The sequence below is a fragment of the Triplophysa rosa genome, linkage group LG6 (genome assembly GCF_024868665.1).
Source record: "Triplophysa rosa linkage group LG6, Trosa_1v2, whole genome shotgun sequence".
NCBI classification, from domain to species: Eukaryota; Metazoa; Chordata; class Actinopteri; order Cypriniformes; family Nemacheilidae; genus Triplophysa; species Triplophysa rosa.
This window is the reverse complement of record NC_079895.1, coordinates 4,743,660-4,768,104: the sequence shown is the minus strand read 5'-3', so window position 1 is coordinate 4,768,104 and position 24,445 is coordinate 4,743,660. Positions and strand designations below refer to the sequence as shown.

The following is a 24,445-nucleotide window of genomic DNA, read 5'->3' as shown; positions in this document are numbered from 1 at the left end:
GATAACAGATAAGATCATCAATATGGCGGACAACGGCCGATCGCATTCTTTTTTTTCTTTTTTTATTGATGCTTAATTAACAACAACAGATACATGAGACAAATACAAAAAATAACAATAATAACAACAACATAGCATAAAAGACAAAAAGATAATGAAAACTATATAAGGGGTATTCAGACTAACAAACAACATTGTATACATACAATAAATAATAATAAAAGGTCTTTTGTAAAAATTGAAATTCAATGCTTTACAATAGTCCACCGTTCTCTTAGCTTTAGTGTTCCTTACACCCTTCAATGTTTCAAAATATTGACAGAACTCAAATTTAAAATGTGTAAAGTTTGGTGTCTTTTTTGACCATCAACATTTGTGAATATGAAACTTGCCTAAAATAATAAATAGATTAAGCAAAAATGATTTTTTATCTAAAGGTTTGTCATACAAAAACAAAATATTTTTAGCATCCAAAACAATGTCAATGCCAGAAATCTCCCTAAAAAATACCTTAAAATCAAACCAAAATAACTTGGTACAAAAGCAGTCAAAAAAAAGATGCAAAATAGTTTCATCATCCATATTACAAAAAGCACAGGTTATATTTTTTAAATCTTTTAACAATCTGTGTAAATACAGTGAATAATTTTAAATGAAACTTCACGTATCTTACTGGTGACACAATACTTCCTAGAAATCATAAAAGCTTTCTCCCATTCAATGTCATGAAAGACTGAGCTCCAAATGGTTTTAGCCAAGGGTATCCTCTGTGACCGACTTATTCGTCTCAGAAAAATGTTGTCACACTTCTTGTCAGTAATACCAACGCCTTGTAGTTTTAAAGTAAAATCAAGAGTTATATTAAAATCAATAACAACAGGATGGAGGGCGTATAGCATCAAAGACAATTGCATACTCTTTAGTCGATATAGGAAGTTGAAACTTATTTAAGAATTCTTCAGTAAATGACCGTTATTATGAGATAACTGTGTCACCAACAAAATATTATTTTTCACCCAATAGTCCATAAAAATCGTTTTGTTATTATATGTAATATCTGTATTGTTACAAATTAAGCATTTGTGGGGAGAGAAATTATGTTTATATACCAATAACCAAGATAATAAAGCTTGCTTATGGAAATGAGATAACTTAACAGGAAGTTTATTAATGTTAAAGTTACAATTAAGGAGAAAAGTGAAGCCGCCAATTTTATAAAAAAAAATTGGGGATATAGTACCACATTTTATCATTAGTACAATTTTGAATCCATTTAATTTTAAAAAATAATGTTAGAATCTTCAAAGTCAATAGCATTTAAGCCACCCTGATCAAACAAATTACAAAATACGTTTCTGTTTAGATAATGCGGGCCGTTTTTCCAAATAAAATTAAACAAAGCTGTACTTTTTTGACCGATCGCATTCATACTACACCCACTCAGGGAAAACAGTACGTACCCATTTAGCCCCGTTGAGTACGTAACGTTACCTACAGAAATTAAGTACCCACTCATCGAGTATGCGATTGCGAACGCAGCCTTCGTCCTCGCTTCTTGTCCTTGTTCCCTTCCCTCGCATCCTGAAGGAGTGGAGCTAAGACGCGAGGAAAGGAAACGAGGATGCACAAATAAGAATTGAGAGGCACCATGGCAAATCGGTCTCCCCTAAGGACCCCAAGGAAGGAGACCGTCGCGGTGCCTTCAGCTAAACGACCGAGGCAGTTTTTCCACAAATTAAAAACACACAAATGATAAAAATGTACACAAAAATATTGTTATAGTGCTTCGATTTGTTTGGTGCATTAGAAGTCAGGTTTTACCCGTTTCACGCACGCTGGCGGTGCAATGGCTGCCCTCGGGGTGGGAGAGAGATGATTAACGCATTGAGATGATTTTTTTATTTTATTATCAAAAACTGAAGGGTAATCTAGATTAGTTTATACTGCTATGGCCATGGATGTAACGAAATATATAAATAATAAGATAAATAAGATTATGTTTCACGCACCCTGGCGGTGCAGGCTGCCCTCGGAGTGGGAGAGAGAGAGCGCGATGATTAACGCACTGAAATGATTTTCCTATTACATTCCCTTATATAATACGTGTAATATTATTTTTGTATATTGCAACTCAAACTTTAAGATGAAATACGCTGTAACTTTTTTATTCTTTATACATAAATGCAAATACTCATGTAATAATTCTTTATTGTCATTTTTTAGCTGAGTTAGATTCTATTTGTAGCTTAACCAACAAAATAATTTTAAATGATAAGACATAAAATGTCTAACACTGTCAGCTTTGTTCAACATTATATATTTTTAATTATTCTACTTTATTATTATTAGCCTACTGTTGTTCTGTGTTCACACAATTCTGTACGCCCAGATAGCACAATCCATCTGGTTTACGTCTATTTGACGTCTGCATTTACATCTGCAAGACATCTTAAATACATAGTTTGCTCATCTGCAATACTTCTCGGAGACGTCTGAACGTCTGTAATACGTCTGCTAAAGATCTGGAGATCTGCTGCTTAAAAGCATCTGCTAAACATCTTAGAAAGAGCTGTTGTACATCCATTCTAAATCATAAACATCTTACAGACATCTTCTAGATGTCTATATGACGTCTGACAGCAGACATCTCTGAGACGTATTGCAGATGAGCAAACGATGTATTGTAGATGTCTTGCAGATGTAAATGCAGACGTCAAATAGACGTAAACCAGATGTATGTGTGCTATCAGGGCGTTGATTCTGGCATTCATAAATAAACTATTTTCGCTTTATAACTGTTATTTCAAGACTTGCGAGGATTGTCATATACATATTGCAATATAACGTACTGTTATAAATATTAGATGTTTCACAGCTGATCTGTTTCAGTATATATTCCTCACCTGTTGCTTCTGTCACCTGACCTGACAAAATAATGCATTAATGCATTACATATGAACACTGAGGAAAACATGGCTTAGACATGTATAGATTACTAAAATTATTAAAAAATGCCATCATTAAACATTGGCAATTGAGAAAATGTTCTGTGGCTTGGCTTACTTTGGTTTGTTTTAAAATAGCTCTGAATGTCTCCTTTTGAAAACGATGTTGTGTTTTTATCCAGAAAACTGCAGCTCCACCATTCACTCGTATGCCTTTATAGGCCCTGTCCCAAATGGCACACTCCGGTCTTGTGGACCGAGTCCGCACTTTGTACACTAGGCACGAGTCCACAAGGGTACATGGGAGTGCATTTTGTGACAATCTTGAGGTCATCACGCCGTAAAGAGCAAGTCAAAACAGTCAAAAAAACTAAATGTGTGAAAACAGCATATTTTCACTTCAGGCTCTAAAAGGTTAATAAACAAACTGCTCTACAAAGCATATTTTTTAAATACGTTATCTCCTTTAGCAAAGAATTGAAAACGTGACGACATCTTAGTCTTGTGAGAGCTGCCATAGTGCATCGAAAGGGAGGGGGAGCGGTGGAGTGAGCCATTGGTTGCAATTCACAACCTCACCGCTTGATGCCGCTAAATTTCATACACTGGGCCTTTAACAGTAAAGATAAGTAGCGGATAACCTCAACCGTTTATTGTATACACCCAGGTAACTTTCATGATATGTTTGTTAGCCATAGTAACTCACCCTTCATGCTACAACGTGAACTAATAGTTGCAACAATAGCTCTACATTTACATGATGATGACCATAAGATATATTTCACACTGTGAATACATCCAGTATTTTTACAGATGTATTGTTAAATTGGGACCAGCGTAATGTTGAATGGCGTACCCGAGTATGGAGAATTTCTGACATGCTGATAAGGATGTTAAACTATGGTTTTGTTCACTTTTTTAAATAACCATCAGCGTATGTAAGAATATAATTTCATGGATGGACGTTGATTCCATGATTAAAATCTCTGTCTGTAAATTCTGTAAATTCATTTTTTTAATACTGGAAAGAACATAAAATTCAACATTTCTAATAAGAGACGGACATTTAAGATATGTCACAATAAAGATTGTCCAATTAATACTTTGATTTATCTTGCTGATTTTCTGATTTGTACCTTTTCTTTCTTATTGAGTTTATGTATCAAAAGTGCTGTATCATCTATGTATTTACGTATTGTATAAATGTGCCTACAATCACTATAGTAATACATATGTAGTTTGAAAATCGAAACAAATGATTGCACCCCATAAATAACACATAATGACACAACTGAAGGACAAGACAATTATTGTGCTGAGAACATGCTTTATTGAATCATTAATACTCAAGGAGGTTGCAGATATAGATAATACTACAATTCTACATAAAATCAAACCAAAGTGCAGGGCATTTAGACACTAAACCGCTTTTCCATTGCACAGCAGATGGTGTCGCTGTGGCACACTTTCTTGATTGCCCGACAACTGACTAGGTGTACTCTAAAGCTAACACACAAACACACAATGCACCAAAGCAAACCTCCTAGAGGAGGCTCTGCTTCTGCAAGAAAGTGCAAGATATACTTTACTTAGTGGCCAGGTGATGTTAATCTTTAAAGTCTATTCAAGCAGTCCCTTGCCAGTAACAGAGCACATTAAACATTTTGCTCATAAAGTGCAGGCCGCTCGCACCTTGAGCATGTCATTAAAATGGTTTTATGACATAATCAGTCTGAACACAAGACCTAGTTGTCCTGCTTACATGAGGGTATAATGCAAACAGCACTCAAGGTCTTATATTCGAGTAACAATGCATAAGAGTATGGTAATACCACTGCACGTGTGAACGTGCAGGTATAACTTTGTCTCTCAGATTTAGTGTAACATCAACAGGGAGCCTCTCTACCTGTTGAGGCAATCTTAAGACTTCAACTTACTGTTGAGGCACAGAGTTTAGTTTCAGGTTTAACAGGGTATTCGTTCCATGTGAAACTTTCTCCTGATAAACATTAAGTTCCATTTGTTTCAGTTCATATTGTTATAAATAACAATTCATACATTTTCCATAACCGTTAAATTCGGCTATATACATTATGTACACGTCACAGAAAAATGGATCAAAAATCCGAAGTCATAATTATCCAATATGGCACATTCTATAATAACTTTAGACCTTTTGGCATAAATTGATGTCAAGTTTGGTATAAAAATAGTTTATATTTACAGGAACAGGTACTTATCAAGATTTTTTTCTGTTCATTAAATAAATACAAAAAAGTCGCTTAATGAGGGAACGGGGGTAAAAATTATGGTATTCACTTTTACTTTGATCGAATGCTGATGGTAACAGTTGCTGTGTCAGATCCATGCTCATTGTAAAGTCTGAGTGTGTATGCTCCAGCATCGCTCTCTTTCACACCAGTGATGATGAGTGTGGTCAGGTCCTCTGTGGTCTCAATATGGAACCTGCTGCTCTCTTCCTCACTAGGCAGTGTCCTTCCACCACGTGACCACTCAATACGAGGTGAGGGCTCTCCAGAGAAAGCACAGGCTACGGTTAGAACCTTTCCAGTTTCAATGCTGATATCTTCAGGAAGAGCCTCAATTCTTGGAGCTGAGCCTATGAAATATAAATGAATAAAATTATACTTATTAATGTGATAAAGCTTGTCCAAATAATTTATAAGTATTTATGATAGTTCCTTAAAGGTTCAGTGTATTAAATTTAGCGGTATCTAGAGGTGAGGTTGCAAAATGCAATTAACAGCTCACTCCACGCCTCCCTAAGAGCACTACACAGCACTAAGATGTTGTCACGTTTTTGCTTCTGTGCCGAAGGAGAGCAGTTTGTCCATTTAGGGCCGTGGTTCTAAACTCTGGCCTGAGAGATCCATTTTCCCTTTAGCCCCAACTCTGATAAAACACACATGAACAAGCTAATCAACATCTTCAGAAATAGATGTGTTTAATGTGATGCAGCGTTGCGCAAATCTATTGGTGTATGACTTTAAAGTACCACGACAGCGATTCAAGTGCAGACTGCTCTGTATGCATTTCAATCGCTCTCGCTGTATTTAAATGTAATATGCCAAGCAATCTGTGCAACCCAGCATTAAATTGAACGTGTCTATTTCTGAAGACGTTGATTAGCTTGTTCAGGTGCGTTTTATCAGAGCTGGTGCTAAACTCGGCATGAAAATGGATCTCGCGGGCCAGAGTTGAGTAACACTGGTTTAGGGCTACTGTAGAAACATCATGGCGAATTCCATGCAAGGGGACCCGTGGTGTATGTAGATAGAAATAGCTCATTCTAAGGTAATAAAAAATAATGCTTCATTATGTAAGGTCTTTTTACACCTCCGCAGACATAGTTATGCATATTATATTGCATTTCTGTCAATAGATCCTCCAAAAAATTACACACTTGACTTTTACGCTTGGTGCAAACAAAATGCTTATTTATTCTTGGTCAAAAATGATTCTTACCCTGAGCACTGTGGAGGGCTCCTCTAATTGTAGTTCCCTCAGCATGTGAGTGACTTGACATTATACTGCTTGTGCTCATAGCAGATACTGACTCAGACGTCATAGAGGACATGCTGGACATTGACATAGTTTCAAATTTCATCTCAGCCATTGCGGAACTGCTAAAAGATGTTTCTTGCATTGTGCTCTCCATGTGGACGGACTTTGAAGTAAAACTTTCGTGCATGCTGCTAACAGTGGCACTCCCTCTCTTAAGTAGCATTTCAGCTCCTCCATGTATTTGGGAAGACACAGTTTCTAAAAAGCAATAAAAAATTCATTATTGCAGTTGAAGAGTCATAAACAAATATGATTATTATGATTATTTAAAAATAAATTTACCTTTAACAGACTTGTGTGTAGACACAAATGCAGTTACTTTTTTGTAGATGGTTTGAAACACTTGGCCAACAAAAGAAAATGATGATTTTGCCACTGCTCCCCCTACACTTATAATTTCACAGGAGTATTCGCCTTGGTCTCTCTCCGAAACATCAGATATATAGAAACAGCAAGTTCCATCAGCAGATGTTTGAATCTGGTAACGACTGCTTTGAGTCAGTTTTTTGCCATCCTTGTACCACACAACCTCTGTGATAGAGCTCTCAGCTACACAGACCATCTTAAATTTGTCTTCAAAAGCTTCAGCTTTGAGTTGCTGAATGATCTTTGGTGGTGCTTCCTTTGACAGGGGTGGAGATTTAACTCTTTTAGGTGACATGACTGGCTCAGGAGATTTGACTGTTGGTGGAGATTTGGCTCTCAGAGGTGAGGTGACTGGTTCAGGAGACTTAATTCCTGTAGGAGATTTAACTCTCAGAGGGGAGGTAACTGGCTCCGGAGACTTCATTGGGGGTGGAGATTTTACCCTGGGTGGCGAAGTTATTGGCTCAGGTGATTTCAGGGCTGTTGGAGACTTTACCCTTTGAGGAGTGGTTGGTTCAGGAGACTTAATAGGAGGCGGAGACTTTATCCTCTGTGGAGAGGTGATTGGCTCTGGTGATTTTACTCTGAATGGTGATTTAATACCTTCCGGGGACTTTATTCGAGGTTCGGGAGACTTAAAACCAGTGGGTTCTGGTGATTTAATCTGGGGCTCTGGAGACTTAACTGATGGCATAGGCAATTTCACTGAAGGCTCGGGAGATTTAACTGAAGGCACAGGTGACTTCACAGAAGGCTCTGGGGACTTAACTGATGGCAGAGGTGATTTGACAGAAGGCTCTGGGGATTTAATTGATGGCACAGGAGACTTCACTAAGGGTTCTGGAGATTTAACTGATGGCATAGATGATTTCACAGAAGGCTCCGGAGATTTAACTGATGCTACAGAGGATGTCACAGTAGGCTCAGGAGATTTCACAGAGGGTTCTGGTGACTTGAATGAGGGTAATGGTGTTTTCACTTCCTCCTTAGGTGCTGGTTTGTGAATAGTCAAAGTAAACCTTGCCTCTTGCTTTCCTTCAGAATTTTCTACAACTACAGTATAGCTGCCTTCATCTGAATGCTCAACTGAGGAAATTTCAAATGTGGACTTGTACTGCGTTGTTGCCACATGTACACAGTGTGACGAGACAATTGTTCTTCCTTCATGTATCCATTTGACACTTGGTGCTGGCTCACCATCAATATCACAGACAAATCGTGCAGAGTCACCCTTAGATACAGTTAAAGACTGTGGTTTTGTGAGTATTTTAGCTGAAACACTAGCTTTAGCTTTCTTGGACACTACAGATGCTGTTAATTCTTTCACCTTGGTTTCAGATGATACATGTTTTTCAGATGTAAATCTTTCAGATGATGAATATGAAGCTGATGATAAGTATTCAGTGGATGCATATCTAATAGGAGATGTTGCAAGCTTTTGGGATTCATACTGCTCAAAAGCAGATATTTCATGTCTCTCTGTCAGTTTAGTTTTAGATTCTTTGATCTCCAAATGAGTCTGTGAGGCAGAAGATGCTCTGATGGATGTTGTATGATAATAATCTGTTTTTGTAATTTCAGGTACAAATGGTGTTGGGGTCTCTTCATCTTTACGTCTTGAGGAGTATGTAGTAAAAGCACCTCCTGAAACATCAAGAGTTCCATAGTCTGAGGCCTCACCCTTTATGTTTGTGCAGAGGACACGATATGTTCCACAATCCTCCACCTGACAATCATTTATCTGGAGAGACAGCACTCCACTCATGTTTGTGAATTGGTATTTGCTGCTCTCTTGGATTTGTTGTCCATTGTGGAACCACTGGATTTCAGCATCTGGCTTGGACTGAACATTTAAAGTAAATGTAGTATTTTGACCACATGGTACACGGTGAGAACGAATTCTTACTGTGATACGAGGAGCATGGTCAAGGCTGAAGGGTTGCTGTGTCACAACCTGGTACTTGCGCTCAGATTTAAGAGCAGCTTTTCTTGCCTCATATCTAGACATGATGTCAAATCTAGCAGATCTTTCAAATCTAGAGGAGGATCTGGATGATCTTCTCTCACTGGATACAGGACTTGGAGAACGAGGACGTGTCCTCTCAGGGGTAGGTGATCTTCTTTCAATGACTTCACCTTCAGCCTCTAATGAGACACGTGCACGTGGTGCTCTGATGAGTTCAGAGACAGGACGCATCAGTTCAATGTATGTTGGAGATAAGGATCTCCTCCTCCTCATGAAATGGGAAATGGGAGGAGGAGACCCCCGTGCCTGCTCTGTTGTTGTCACATGTTTTATCTCCACCTTGCTTCTTACTTCAGTTTTCTGAACTGGCCTAGGTGATGCATGGAGCAGTGCAGAAAGCTCAAAGCGGACAGGGCTTCCACTGGGTGGGGAGGCAGAAAATCCAAGTTCTAATTCATCTTCAAGCTCTTGTCTTTCTTTTTCAGATCCCCTCAGTGCTATGTAATCCTCAACGGGCTCCTCATCTGAGAGATCTCCAAGTGAACGCCTTCTCTGTCTGAAGGACAGTTCTGACGCGGGAGATGGTGATCTCTTTGCAGGTCGAATGGTCTCTAAATCGTCTTGTGTAAGTTTTGGAATGCGCCACTTTGGTCTGTATTGATCAGTTATTCTGGGCAGTGGCACGACATAGAATTGCTCCCATCTAGAAAGACGAATACGCCTCTGTCTCTTTTGAACAATTCTTTCCATGCGCTCGGAAATCTCAAACTGGTCACGAAGCTTCTTGTACCACTTCATATCAGATAGCGGCACAAAGTGTTTGATCACCTTATCGTCACTGAGAACAGATGGATCATGTGCACGTGCTTCAGGGATTTCATAAGGCATGCGTATCCTCTTGTCTTCCTCTTTCATTTTCTTTATTTCTTGATCTTCTTTGTCAGAGATGTCAAACTCACCCTGCACGTTCTTGGTGCTCACTGCAGGCTTATATAATTCAGCAGCTTCCTTCAAAGCTTCTTGTGCTACAGGATTAAGTGTAATAACTTCTGCCTTGGAAAAATGTTGTGCCATCTTTAGAGTCTTTTCTATTTGGTTGTGTACATACTTCTGCCTCTGTTCCTCACTCTTGAACTCTCTCCTTGTGTATGTTAGGCGTTCAACCTTGAGAGTAGCTTGACAAGTTGCTGATCCAGCTGTATTTGTTGCAGTGACTCTATATGTGCCTGAATCCTCAATGAGGGATTCTCTGATGTGCAAAACATGATAATCTACATCCTCTTGAACCACTTCAACTTGTGGTCTGAACTCAAGAGGTTTGCCATCTTTCTCCCATTTTAGAGTTGGTGGTGGAGTTCCTGATACTCTCAGGTCAAAGCGGACACTTTGCCCCTCAACACACTCAACATTGGCTAAGAGACGTTTGAACATTGGTCTCATGGTGTCTTCAACAACCTTATGTGGTGTAACAGTGAGATGTGCCTTGCAGCTGTCCTCACCAAACTTGTTGTTTGCCACAACAGTGTATTCAGCATCATCGCTAAGCTCAACATTGTGAATCATCAGCTGATAAAGACCCTTGTCACTTGTGAATGTGTATTTAGCAGGATCTGGTTTGATTCTGTGCCCAGCCTTCAACCATGTCACACTTGGCTCTGGATGGACTGTGATGGTTACACCAAAGCGAACATCTTCACCAATGTATGCTGTACGGTTGTACAAAGGCAGAGTAAACTCAGGTGGCCTCTGCAAAAGTTTGGTTTTGTCAATTCTGCGTTTTGGCTTTTTGAGTGAGCGTCCCAGATAGTATTCACGATGGGACCTAACAGTCTCAACAAACAGCTCGGCATAAGCATTGTCCTCTCTGTCTTCACTGAATACCTTGCATCTGTATACTCCATCATCACATTCTTCAATGTCTTTAACATAGATGCTTGCAAATCCATTAGCATAGTTGATTTCATATTTATGACTTGCTGTCACTTTGCGAGAACCAAAGTACCAGGTCACTTCTGTGTTTCGGTCATAATTCTCAATGCAGCAGACAAATCTGACATGTCCACCCTCTTCAGCAGAGCCGTGCATGACTGGACCTGCTCTCAAGCCTTGTTCAGGATGTCCAACTTTGACTCTTCCAATCAAAATGTTTCTTTGGTTTCTGTAGCCACCACCATATGCAAGACGTGCTGCAGAAATTTCTGTGCTCCATTCTTTTTTCACCAGTGTCTGGTGGTATCGTCTGTGTCTCAAAGTCTTGATAACCTTTGAACTAACGTGTTCCAGTTTCATCTTAAGCCAAGGATGTTCCAAAGCTTCAGAGGCTGTCATACGCAGTTTGCGGTCTTTAGTCAGCAGCCTGTCGACAAAGTCCATAGCTTCAAGACTGGTTTCCTTAAAGGCTTCACTATCAAACACATACTCCGCATTTGAGATGTGCTCAATCCTTTTTTGACTTGATTCAGCAGCAAATGGATTGAGTCCACTAAGGAGAACATATGCAAGAACACCAACAGACCACATGTCAGTGGCAGTGGTCACAAAATCACTGTTGTGAATTTCAGGTGCATAGAACTCAGGGGCTGTGAACTGGATTCTGATGTTTTCTCCAGGTGTAAGCAACCTGGCTTGACCCATCTCAATGATCTTAATGGTACTGCTCTTCCTTGTGGAATAAACAATGTTATCAGGTCTGATATCGAAATGACAATAGTTATGACTATGCAAGAACTTCAGAGCGCAACAAACTTGTCTCATATACCGAACAATTTCTTGCTCTGTGAGGTCAAAGTTTGTACCAAGACGCTCAAAGATGTCCATACCAGACATGAATTCATAGATCAGGACATATTCTTCCAGACTATCAAAAGATTCATGAAGATACAGTATGTTTTTGTGTCTTGCAATATTGAGTGTCTCAATTTCTCTTGCAACCAACTCTCGATCAGCACCTTTAACTTTGATGAATTTAGCTAAGAACGTCTTCTTGGAGCTAATTTCAACACAGCGATGGACAATGCCAAACTGTCCATTGCGAGCAAGCTCCTCAGAGATACTGTACAGAGAAGGAACATTTTTCACTTTAGAATGTGGTGCCTCTTCCTTTGTAACCTCTCTTGTTTCATCCACTTCTTCATCATAGTTTCTAATGGCTAACTTGTCTTCTTTTGTTGTCACAGGATCTGTTGGTGCAGATGGACCACTCCGGCCAAATCTGTTCTCCGCAATCACGCGGAACTGGTATTTTGTTTTGCCAAAGAGGCTCACCACAGTGTATTGGGACTCCGACGTCTGAGCCACACGAATCCATCTGTCACCAGTGGTAGGGCACTTTTCAATAATGTAATTGATAATTTCACTTCCACCATCATTTCCAGGAGTCCAAGTAAGGGTGATTGCATCTCTGCCAATATCACTAACTTTGACATCCTTTGGAGGATCAGGGACATCAGCAACATCAAGTTCAACTGTCTGCTTATCAACACCAAATCGATTTTTGGCACAAATTATGTAGTAGCCAGAATCCTTTCTTTGCACTCCCTTTAGGAAAACTAAGGAGGTGAATGATCTTGTGATGATTACTTGATGATACGCTGTATTATTAATCATCTCTTGTCCCTTTTGCCATGTGATTACAGGATCAGGTTTGCCACTAATTGGAATCTTGATGGTAACCACCTCACCACGAATGGCGTGAACAGCTCCCATGCCTTGAAGATGTAATGGCAAATGAATCTTGGCAGGTACTAAGAAAAAAACATGACAAAATTTAATATCAAAATATCAATTATAGTATTATGAATATGTATTGACACAGACAAAACATTATTCAAGTATCCAGTTTAAATAAATTATATGATAATAACAAACAACCAGTAATACTTACCCTCAACCTCTAGTGCCACAGTTGTGGAAATTGATCCAAGCTGGTTAGTAGCTCTAATCTGGTAGACACCGGCATCATTATCATCAGCATTGCTGATAACAAGTTGGTAGTAGCCTCCCTTGAATTCTTGTACCTTTATTTTCTCTCCATCGGGTAAAATCTCTTTACCGTTTTTGTACCATTTAACTGCTGGCTTGGGATGTCCAATAACCTTAGTGACAAAGGTTGCATTTGCCTTATATTTGACGCACATGTCTCTCAATTCCTCCTTGAAGAATGGAGCACGAAGAGCTGTGTCTGATTTCGGTATGACTGGTTCTGAAATCTCACTCCAATCACTCTCTCCACCAATATTTTCACATTTGACGCGGAATTCATATTCAAAACCTTCAAGAAGGCCTTTAACAGTGTAAGATGTCTCCTGAATCTCTTCAGTTGCAACAGAAATCCATTTGTTCTGTTTCTTCTCTCTCTTCTCAAGGTAATAGTTCTTAATTTTAGCCCCTCCATCGCTGGTTGGGGGTTTCCAAGAAACGACACATGAATCTTTTGTTACAGAAGTGACAACAGGCTGTTGCGGGACTCCAGGTTTCTCTGTTTTATCGGTTTTGTAATAGATAAAAATAGAAAAAGGAATAAACTTAACCTCACATTTATCGTGATATTCTCTGTAATTTGTTCTATATCTATTTTCAGATATTTGTAAACATATGTATTTTTATTAAATCTGTCACAAAAATGTACAATACAGTTTTTTTTAGACTTACTCCAAGCACTTATACTTGAAACAATGAAACTTACCGAATGGACTCTTGATAATGACAACAGAAGGAATCTCAAGCGATTCACTGATGCCATACTGATTCTGTGCAGAGACCCGGAAGTAATATCCAGAACTCTCAATGAGGTTTGGAACACGGCATGTGGTTCCTGAGATGGCTGATGATACAAGATGCCACTGCTCACCCTCCTTAGCTTCACGTTTCTCTACAATGTAATTTGTGATCATTGATCCACCATCATCCTTTGGTGGCTTCCAGCTAATGATCACAGAATTCTTCAAGAGAGCATCAACAATGACTGGTCCTTCAGGAATAAGAGGTTTATCTAAAAGGACAGGAAAGGTATTTGTTACTTTGGTTAACACATGTACGTGTATAAATATATTTACATTGGCAGATCAGTATATGTCATTGATTAAATTTGATTTAATTTTACCTTGGATCTCAACACGGAGGACTGTGTCCACTGTGCCAAATTTGTTGCTCATTTGCACCTTATATCTTCCAGCATTTGTCTTACGCTGGACATTTCTGATAACTAAGTGAGTGTAGCTTTCTGTGTTTTCAATGATGACGTTTTCTGATGGATTCAGAGGCTTCTTGCCATAGAACCACATGATTTGTGGAATAGGGCGACCAATGTAGACAACATGGAGACGCAGGCTTGTTCCACAACCTGAGTAGTATTTCTCCTTTAATGGGAATCCTGGGTGGAATTGTGGTGCAGCCTGCAACAGGAGCTTGCCACTGGTCTCAATTTCACCTGCCTCATTGATAGCTCTGCATGTGTACAGGCCTTCATCTTCTTGTTCATCTGTTAATACTGTTAAAGAGTGGTTTCGGCCATCAGAGCTCATCTTGTATTTTCGGCTCTGGATTAGCTCCTTTCCATATCTGTACCACCTGATTTCTGGAAGAGGTCTACCAATAATCTGGCACGTCAATGTTCCAGATTCTCCTAGTTTAGTGGTGATCTCTTTGATCTCCTCTTTCAGGCAAGGAGCCTCTCCAACTGCAGAAAAAAGTGAATATTTAAATGATCATCCATAATTTTTTGAATGTCCACTTCAGATATATACTTTCAAAAACATTGTATTGACTTACCACTCAGTTTGGTTTTAATACCCATGGCGGTTCTTCTTGGTCTACTCAGTCCAGTTTCGTTCTCAGCAAACACTCTAAACTCGTACTCTGTAGCCTCCATGAGACCACCCATGGTAAACTGCCTGTCCTTTGAACGCTCTTTGTTGCATTTCTTCCAGGCACTTTCACCTGACTGCCTGTACTCAATCCAGTACCCAAGGATCTCTTTTCCACCATCTGATTCAGGACGTATCCAATGAATGGTTATGCAGTCCTTGGCTATAGAGATTATGTCAATCTCACCAGGTTGGCCTGGTTTATCTGTTAAAACCACAAAAGAAGAATTTAGCATATATTTCACCTTTTCTTAATTAGGATGAATTAAAAGTTTGATTAAAGGGGATACGGGAGGCTGATTACTTACCAAATGGATCTTTGCATACAACTGACTCTGATACAGGTCCTGGCTCACTCTGACCAATATCATTCTGAGCAACCACACGGAACTGGTACTCTGCATCAGGGATGAGTCCAGTGAGAGTATACATTGTTGTTGTGATGTGAGTCTTGTTATGACGAACCCATTTCTCAGTGGAAACTTCTCTTCTCTCAACATAGTATCCAGTGACACGAGATCCACCATCATCCTTTGGTCTTGACCAAGAAAGGCCAACTGTGGTCTTTGTAACATCCATGATTTCTGGAGGGAAGCTGGGAGGTTCTGGGGGACCTTTACCCAAAACAAATACATAAATAAAACATTATATACATAGACATAATTGTATGTTATTAAACATGTAATTGGAAAGTTAAATATTACATGATAAAAATACTTACAAAGAGGAGTTTTCGGGGTAACAGATTCATCCGATTTTAGGGATCTGCTGATGCCAAACAGGTTCTCTGCCGAAACCCTGAAGTGATATTCAACATTTTCCTTCAGCCCCTTGACCACCAGTGATGTGTCAACCACGCGTGAGTCCACAGTGTACCAAGCTGCTTTAGGCACCTCCCGCCTCTCCACAAGGTAACCCAGAATATCAGAGCCACCATCCTCTGAGGGTGGTCTCCAGCTTACTCTTACGGAGCGTGCTTGAATGTCGTCAAATTCAAGAGGACCCTCAGGTGGATCTGGACGGCCAATAACTTTAACCTTAATATACACAGCCTTCTTGCCACATTTGTTCTCCAGCACAAGATCATAGGTGCCAGTATCATCTCTGTGGGCTTCCTTGATTACAAGCTCAGTACGTTCATCGCTGGTGGCAATCATAGCTCTGTGAGAAATGTCACGGCCTTCCTTTGTCCACTTGCATGTTGGGTAGGGTTTGCCCTTGATGGGCACAGACAGTCTGATGACACCACCTTGTCTGACAATGTAGCCTTCCTGGTATGTTTTGTCCAGTTCATAATCAGGATATTCTGAAAGCAAAATAACAAGCTGTTACAGCGCAACTATGTACTGTCACAAACATTCAAACTCAAAGCAATGCAGGAAATATAAATGTTTATTTTACATATGTTGTTTTAGATCTTTGATCTTACCAAGCATTTCTGTAACTTTGACCACTCCTGGGATCTCAGCTGGTTCTCCTGCTCCACCAGCATTACATGCCATCACACGGAACCTGTATTCAGCACCCTGGGGCATGTGGGTCAAAGTATATTCGCAGATTTTTGTTGGTGTTGTGTTGCATTTTGTCCATTCGACCTGGTCAATCTTCTGCATCTCTATCAGGTAACCAGTAACAGCTGCACCTCCTTCTTCCTCTGGAGGAGACCAAGCAAGTGAAACTGATGTTCTTGTGGTGTCCGTGACTCTTGGGTTCAGTGGAATACCAGGAGGTTCTGTTTAAAAAACAATTTAATGTATTAAGCATGTATATTGAGGTACCGTCTTAAATGTTATGTTAAATGTAACACATCTTGATGTGTTTTTTCAAGGTCATGTTGGTACACACCGATAGGGTCCATTGCAATAGCAGCTTTAGAGTTTGCACTTGGTTTTCCAGTGCCTCTAGAGTTGATGGCTGTCACTTTATACTCATATTCAAGACCCTCAATAAGTCCTGTGGCTCTGTATCTTGTCATTGTCACTGGATTCTTGTTAATGCGAACCCATCTGTCTGATCCAACCTCTTTGCGCTCAATAATGTAGCCGGCCACAGAGGAACCTCCATCATCCTCAGGCGCTCTCCAGGTTAGAGTCATGCCATCATGAGACACATCAAATATTTCAGGTGTGCTGGGTGCTCCAGGTACAGCTACAAAAAGGCAAAAGATACATTTAATAATTTGCCCTAAAAACATTAAAACAAATTAGGCATTAGAGGGGAAATAACCTACTTTTGGCACTCTTGCACTCAACAACTTCAGACTGCAGGAAACAGCTTATGCCGAAGCGATTTGTTGCAGCTACACGGAATACATATTCAGTTCCCTCTGTAAGTCTGGTAAACTTGAATGTAGGTCTTGTGACAGATTCAGAGACAGGCAGCCATCCCGGTTGATGAGCATCACGCTGCTCAACAACATAGCCACTGACATTTGCACCTCCATCCTTCTCTGGTGATTCCCAGCTGCATGTAACAGATGTGGCGTCAACCTCATCAATTCTCATAGGCCCAACGGGTACTCCAGGTTTATCTAGGGCAGAAATACATGATTGGTCATTTTCAAACACCCTTTAAATGTACATTGGAGAAACAAAAAACTTTAGGAAAAGTAAAATGTTTCTCACCAAGAATGATAACTTTGATGACCTCAGTTGCAGTTCCTGTGACATTCTTTACTTCCAGAGTATAGTCACCAGTGTCATCGATTGTTGTTTCACGGACTGTCAGTTTGGTGAATTTAGCAGTCGTTTCAATCTTGATGCGGTCAAGCTTGTCCTTCATCTTGACTCCACCAAAGAACCAAGAGCAGACTGGTGCAGGTCTGCCTTTGATGGGAATGTTGAGCACAATTGGCTTACCAGCGGGCACATTGACAATCTTTTGAGGGATGCCAGCCAGGTCAATCTTGGGCATGACTGTAAAGACAATAGGAAATACAATTTAATTTTCAAACAATGTTCAAACAGTAAAGAAACATGTAAACCCTTTGTTCTTGTTGATTTTTGCTGATAATATCTTACCTCTTTGTTCTTGTATTGTCACAGGAGTCATAATATCTCTTGGTTCACTGACACCTCTGCTATTTTCAGCTCTGATTCTAAAGAGATATTGCTCATTTTCATATAGTGAAACAATTGTGTGCTGCAGAACAGACGATTTCACATGGGCAACATCCAACCAGCGGTCATTTCCAGTTTTGCAGGCTTCAATGACAAAACCAGTAAGTCTGCTGCCACCATCATGCAATGGTTTTTCCCATCCAAGAATGACAGTAGACTTGGTGATATCAATAACATACAGATCTTGTGGAACAGATGGAACTTCGCAAACAAGTACTGGTTCACTAATTTCACAAGGTTCTCCAATACCATATATGTTCTCAGGCAATACTCTAAAGAAGTATTGTGTTCCTTCTTCCAGCTCAGTAATTCTGTATAATGTCTTTTTGCATTCTGTTGTCACTGTTTTGTAGGATTTCATTGAAGCCTCACGCTTCTCAATTATGTAGTTGTTGATGGGAGCACCACCATCAATAGTTGGCACATCCCAGGTGATAACAGCAGATTCTTTTGTGTAATCCTTAACCTTTACTGCACCACATGATCCAGGAGTATCTAGAAAAAAATCATTTGTTAAGTTTTAAAGGGTATTTATATTTAATTTAAATTAATTTGTTCATGATTATTTATAACTGTTACTAATCTTTACTCACCATAAACCTTAACAAGTATAGTTATTACTTTCTTGCCAGATGGATTTTCTGCCTCAATTGTGTATTTTCCAGCATCATAGCGATGCACCTTCTCCACTATTAAAGTTGTAGTATTTTCTGAAGTGTCTATGAAGCCACGGGACTGTAGGTCAATTCCAGGCTTTCTCCAGGTAATAACTGGTGCAGGTCTGCCAGTTGTAGTAACATGAAGGCGTAAAGTGTTGCCAGCCCTGATGCAAACAGTTTTCTTCAATTCATCAGGTAGTTCAATATCAGGTATTTCTGAAAAGATAACCATACAAGATTTCATTTAGTAACTGCATGTCAACATCTCACTAAAGTATAAGTGACGATAGCTGTGAACCTTTAAAAAACCTACCAACTCTCTCTGAAGGTGCGGTCTCAACACTGCCTTCACTAAACTCTCCAGTGCCCATTGTATTGACAGCAGCCACCCTAAAGCAGTATTTCTTGGTACTTGTCAAGCCAGTTACAGTGTATTCAGTACTGCTCAAGATCTTTTGGGTAGCTCTGTACCACTGCTCTGTTCCCTCCTCCAGAATCTCAATAATGTAGCCTTTGACATCAGATCCGCCATCATACATTGGTCTGGTCCATGTGATTCTAATACTATGCTTTGTGGTATATGTAATACGAGGAACTGATGGTGGCGCTGGGGTATCTGTGAAATGAGAGGTCAGTGTAGGTATTTAGTAGAGAGTTTAGAAGCACATGCTGTATTTTTCAGACAATTCTTGTTTGTTGGCATGGACAACTAAAATAATTTGCTCCATTAAATACACCCAAAGGGAGTTACTTATTAGTACTCACATGTTGGCTCCCTGCAGTGGGCATATTGAGATGCATCACTTGGAAGACTGGTTCCGGCAGCATTGACAGCTGCAACACGGAACTGATAATCACTGCTCTCAAGGAGACCAGTGATCTTGAGGCGTATATCATAAATGGTGTATGTTTTGTTTACTCTTGTCCATCTAACGCTGCTCTTCTCACGTTTATCCACAAGGTAGTTTTTGATTTCACTACCACCATCACTCTCCGGCTTCAGCCACTCAATGATGACATGTTCTTTTCCAATAGCAGTAATCTCTGGTGCTCCTGGAGGTGTTGGAACAGCTGTAACATAAATCACAAATAAATCCCAAGACTCAGAGTTGTCATGAATAAACCATAATACAATTAACTTTATACTTTAATACTTACTGTATGCATTTCTTGCGATAACTGGTTCAGACTCTAGGGGTACTCCAGGACCATACTTATTTACACCTCTGACCCGGAAAATGTACTCGTTGTTTTTTATCAGTTTTGTGCTGACACAAGACAGAGTTTTGCATTCAGTTTCCATGACAACCCAGTTGAGTCTGCTGGTCTCGCGTCTCTCAACAATATAATGAGTGACAGTATCTCCACCATCCTCCAGAGGAATATTCCAGGAAACTGTACATTTTTCTTCTGTCACCCTGCTAATTGTGATTGCACCCTCAGGTGGTCCAGGTGTATCTAAAATATAAAAATATGTTCTCATAAAATGTCGAGGCATTCCAGGTATTTTGACTTAAACAACCATATATCATTTAATTTGTTCTTACCAAGCACTTTAACATTGACAGCAGCAGTTTTGATTCCACTAGCATTTTTCACAGTGAGGATGTATTTTCCAGTATCATTTCTATCGCATGACTTAATGATGGCCATTGCTCTTGTACTGGTGTAGGTTAGTGAGTATTTCTCTCCAAGCTCTAGCTCTTTATCACCCTTGGACCAGAAAACCTTGGGCTCTGGTTTTCCACCAACTGCAGCATCAAGAACAAGGTCTGCTTCAGCTCTGATAGTGATAGTCTCACCCACAAGTTTGCTGTCCAGCTCAGCCTTTGGTGGAGCTAAAATAAATAATAAAATGTGTATTAAAATAGATTCATAATATTTATAATTTGTACAACTGTATGTTTGTACACCATTTAAAAATGTCTTACTATATTCATCTTTGCATGTAATGGGTCCTGTCGACTCTGATGGCATGCTGTGGACTCCAGCACCATTTTTGGCAATAACACAGAACTCATAGGCTTTTCCCTCACTAAGTGATGTAATGGTGAAGACATTTTCTGTGATTGTAGTGTAGTTGCACTTTAACCAGCGAGCTTCATTATCATCACTGGTAGCTTTGCGTTCAACAACATATCCAACAATCTTACTGCCACCATCATTGAATGGCACAGACCATCTAATAGACACTGAGGTTTTTGTTACATCATAAACCTCTGGTTTGCCAGGTGGATCTAAAAATGCAAACAAAAATAATTTCATATATATATAGTCATTAATCAAAACAATTGCATGTATTCATGATAGCAAAAAAGTAACAAGAAACTTACCAACTGGATTTAGAGCCAGTACTGGTCTTGATGGTTCACTTGCTTTACTCAGACCAGCAATGTTCATTGCATATGCTCTGAACTGGTACTCAAGGCCTTCGATAAGATTGGAGACCTTGTAGTGACATTCAAGGCAAGGAATCTTGTTCTCCCTCACCCACAGGATGGTATTACGCTCTTTCTTCTCAATCAAGTATCCAGTTACTTTGCTTCCACCATCATGATATGGCACATCCCAGCGAATAGAAATGGCGTTAGCAGACACTGAAACTACATCTGGGCGAGTTGGTGGGCTTGGTGAGACTAAAATCAAAATCAAATATTAGTATCATGGTCTGTTTCATTAACCAGTTACAAGTTCATATAATACATAATGTACTCACCAAATGGATGCTCAGCAACAATAGCTTGAGAATCGATCGACTTGCTAACACCAAATTTGTTTTCAGCAGAGACTCTAAACGTGTACTCCATGTACTTGGTCAGATGAGTTACTTTTATAGTGGTCCGTTTCACACTTGAATTTACAACCTGCCATGTTGTGGATCCAGATTCCCGTTTCTCAACAATATAATTGGTGATGTCCGTCCCACCATCATCTGCAGGTTCTCCCCAATTTAATACACAGGATTCAGATGAGATTCCAGAAATTTCAACAGGTCCAGTTGGTTGGCTTGGTCTTCCAATGACAATGACGGTAACTGTGAACGTCTTTGATCCAGCTGCATTCTCAAGAGTGAGATAATACTTTCCGCTGTCACCTCTCTTGGCATCCTTAACCAATAAAGTGGTTCTGTCTTTTGAGGTTTTAATTGATATTCTGTCGGTTTCTTTGAGTTTCATCTCTTCAAGTTTCCATGTGACCTTGGGGACTGGTCTGCCACTGATTGGAATATCAATGGTAAAGGAATTTCCAGTTTTGCAAGAGATGAGCTGTTTATCAATGCTGCTAAGATCTGCTGTTGGCTCTATACGAGGTTCCTTTATAATTACAGAGGCTAAGGCATCTCGTGGGTGACTAACACCAGCTTCATTCTGGGCTTTGATGCGGAACTCATATTCTGTGCCCTCAACCAAGCCTTCGAGAACCATTTTCAAAGATTTGGTTTGACCACCAACAACCCAATGGTCAGAGCCTTTCTTTCTAGTCTCAACAATGTACCCAGTAATGCGGCTTCCACCATCATGCTCAGGCTTCATCCATACTAAGGTGGCAGTTGAGGATGTAGTATCAATGATGTCCAGTCGCTTGGGTGGTGCAGGCTCTTCTGTGGCTATAATAGGTTCTGTCATTTCATATGGTTCACCTTTGCCATACTGATTTTCAGCAGTAACTCTAAAGAAGTATGCTACACCTGCAGCAAGGTTGGTCACTCTCAAGATTTGGCGTGTGCACTTTTCACTGACTTCTTGCCAACTCAAGCGACTCGCTTCTCGCTTCTCAACAATGTAGTGATGGACACGAGCACCCCCATCATTAGTTGGGGCATCCCACATGAGTGTGAGAGCACCTCTTGTCACATCTTTGAATGAGAGAGGCCCTGGTGGCCCAGGTGTGTCCAACACTTTTACTGTTAATGTAATAGATTTACGGCCACTGTTGTTTTCAAGAGACAGCGTATACTTGCCAGCATCATACCTGATGCAATTCTCAATCGTCAAAGTGCTGAATGTTTCTGTAGTATTGATATCTGCCATTACACCAAGCTCTCCATCTGCTTTTGTCCATGTGGCAAGGGGGGCTGGTTTTCCATGGAAGGGAATGTGAAGAGTGACTGTTCCGCCATTCTTCACAACATGTGTCTGCTTGAAGTCTGCATCTATATCTATTTCTGGTGATGTCAGACGATCAACTGTTTGTACTACATTTGGTGTCTCAGAGGTTTCTCCCTTTCCAGCACCATTGACTGCACACACACGGAATTTATACTCCTCACCAGGTTCTAAATCTGTTACTGTGTACTTGGTATGGATACATGTCTGGTTGTTGACTCGGTGCCATTCCTCAAGGCTTGCCTTGCACATCTCAATAATGTAACCAATGATTTCCAAACCACCATCAAACACAGGTTTGGTCCATTCCAGGGTAACAGATGTCTTGGTGGAATCAATGACCTTTACAGCAGTTGGAGCACTGGGTTCACTTGTTGGCTCTCTGCACTTGAACAATCTCGACGTTCCACTTGCAGGTCCAATTCCAGCACCATTTTCAGCCATAACACGGAACTCATATTCATTACCTTCTGTAAGATTTGTTACTCTATGCCTAAGCTCAGTTATTGGTCTCTTTGCTGAAACCTTCACCCATCTTAAACTCTTCTTCTCTCGCCTTTCAAGAATGTATTGCTTGATCTCATTTCCACCATCATGTCTTGGTCTTGTCCAGCATAGAGTAATACTGTTTCCTGTCACATGTGTGCAATCAGGTGTCCCGGGAGCCTCTGGTACCGCTGTGAGATTTCAAAATAAGAATGTTTAAGATTAAAGAACCACATGTACAGTATTAGCAAATTATTTGCTCAACAACAACCATTTTTTACTTACTGTATTGCATCTGAGCTATGATTGGATCTGACTCTAGTGGCTTGCCCACACCAACTTTATTGACAGCCGACACACGGAACTGATATTCGTTGCCTTTAATCAGTTTTGTGGCGTTGAAAGAGCAGGCTTCACACTTGGATGTTACAAGTGCCCATGAAATTCTGGATGTCTCACGCTTCTCAATCACATAATGAGTGATAGGTGCACAGCCATCATTTTCAGGTGGGCTCCACCAAAGAGTTGCTTTCTCAGTAGATATATTAGTGAAGCGCAGTGGGCCCTCAGGTGGTCCAGGGGTATCTGAATGACACCACAATAGCATTGGAAATCTGCTAGAGCCACATAAATACATTTCCATTCCATGTTCACATCAAAATATATTAACATGAACTTACCTTGTACTCTGACCAGAACATCCACTTTTGTTGTGCCTGAACTGTTCTTGGCCTCAACTGTGTAGATACCACGATCATTGCGGTCAGCATCTCGGATGAAGAGTGAGCTTGATCCAATAACAGTTGTGATGTCCACCAGCATCTTGTCAACTTCCTTTCCATCCTTATACCAAATCACTTGAGGTACAGGACGGCCACTTATACTGCAGTTGAGTTTAATGTTTTCTCCTGCCTTAATGGTGAGGGTCTTCTCGGCTGCAAACTCAATCTCAGGAATAACTGAAAATGTTTTGATTTTTAGAACCAGCATATGTTACACAAAATATATTAAATGTACACCAATAAATGTCTAAAAATGGATTTGGATGTACATACCACTTTCATCTTTGGTCATGATGTAGCCAGATGACTGAGAAGGTGGACTAACTGTTCCAACAGCATTCCTGGCAATTACCCTGAATTCAAAGCGGTCGCCTGCAGCAAGGCCTGTTACAGTAAACTGGCATTCACTGACATCAATAAAATTGCATCTTAGCCAACGACCTCTTCCCTGACGCCTTTCCACACTGTATGCCACAATCCTACTGCCTCCATCCCGTTTAGGTGGTACCCACTGAAGTGTTACAGAGTCTCTGGTAACATCAATGCAGTTAGGTGTGCCAGGAGGAT

The 24,445-nt window shown here is 40.2% G+C and overlaps 1 protein-coding gene across 1 annotated transcript in view; it reads right to left on the bottom strand.

The window, feature by feature from the left end:
- Positions 1-4,258: 4,258 nt before the first annotated feature.
- ttn.2 (titin, tandem duplicate 2) overlaps positions 4,259-24,445 on the bottom strand; it is a 159,458-nt gene continuing 139,271 nt past the window's right edge. The window contains exons 207-231 of the mRNA XM_057335761.1: positions 24,152-24,445; positions 23,777-24,055; positions 23,382-23,681; positions 21,221-23,287; positions 20,838-21,140; positions 20,436-20,741; positions 20,052-20,342; positions 19,663-19,962; positions 19,270-19,575; positions 18,818-19,120; positions 18,439-18,720; positions 17,747-18,340; positions 17,351-17,641; positions 16,957-17,256; positions 16,572-16,874; positions 16,156-16,458; positions 15,448-16,032; positions 15,035-15,340; positions 14,632-14,931; positions 13,964-14,539; positions 13,547-13,852; positions 12,746-13,339; positions 6,813-12,605; positions 6,432-6,728; positions 4,259-5,565 (exon numbers count right to left, since the gene is read on the bottom strand). Of these exons, the coding sequence (XP_057191744.1) occupies positions 5,267-5,565; positions 6,432-6,728; positions 6,813-12,605; positions 12,746-13,339; positions 13,547-13,852; positions 13,964-14,539; positions 14,632-14,931; positions 15,035-15,340; positions 15,448-16,032; positions 16,156-16,458; positions 16,572-16,874; positions 16,957-17,256; positions 17,351-17,641; positions 17,747-18,340; positions 18,439-18,720; positions 18,818-19,120; positions 19,270-19,575; positions 19,663-19,962; positions 20,052-20,342; positions 20,436-20,741; positions 20,838-21,140; positions 21,221-23,287; positions 23,382-23,681; positions 23,777-24,055; positions 24,152-24,445 (15,878 nt within the window). The 3' untranslated portion in view covers positions 4,259-5,266. The remainder of the gene's footprint in view (positions 5,566-6,431; positions 6,729-6,812; positions 12,606-12,745; positions 13,340-13,546; positions 13,853-13,963; positions 14,540-14,631; positions 14,932-15,034; positions 15,341-15,447; positions 16,033-16,155; positions 16,459-16,571; positions 16,875-16,956; positions 17,257-17,350; positions 17,642-17,746; positions 18,341-18,438; positions 18,721-18,817; positions 19,121-19,269; positions 19,576-19,662; positions 19,963-20,051; positions 20,343-20,435; positions 20,742-20,837; positions 21,141-21,220; positions 23,288-23,381; positions 23,682-23,776; positions 24,056-24,151) is intronic.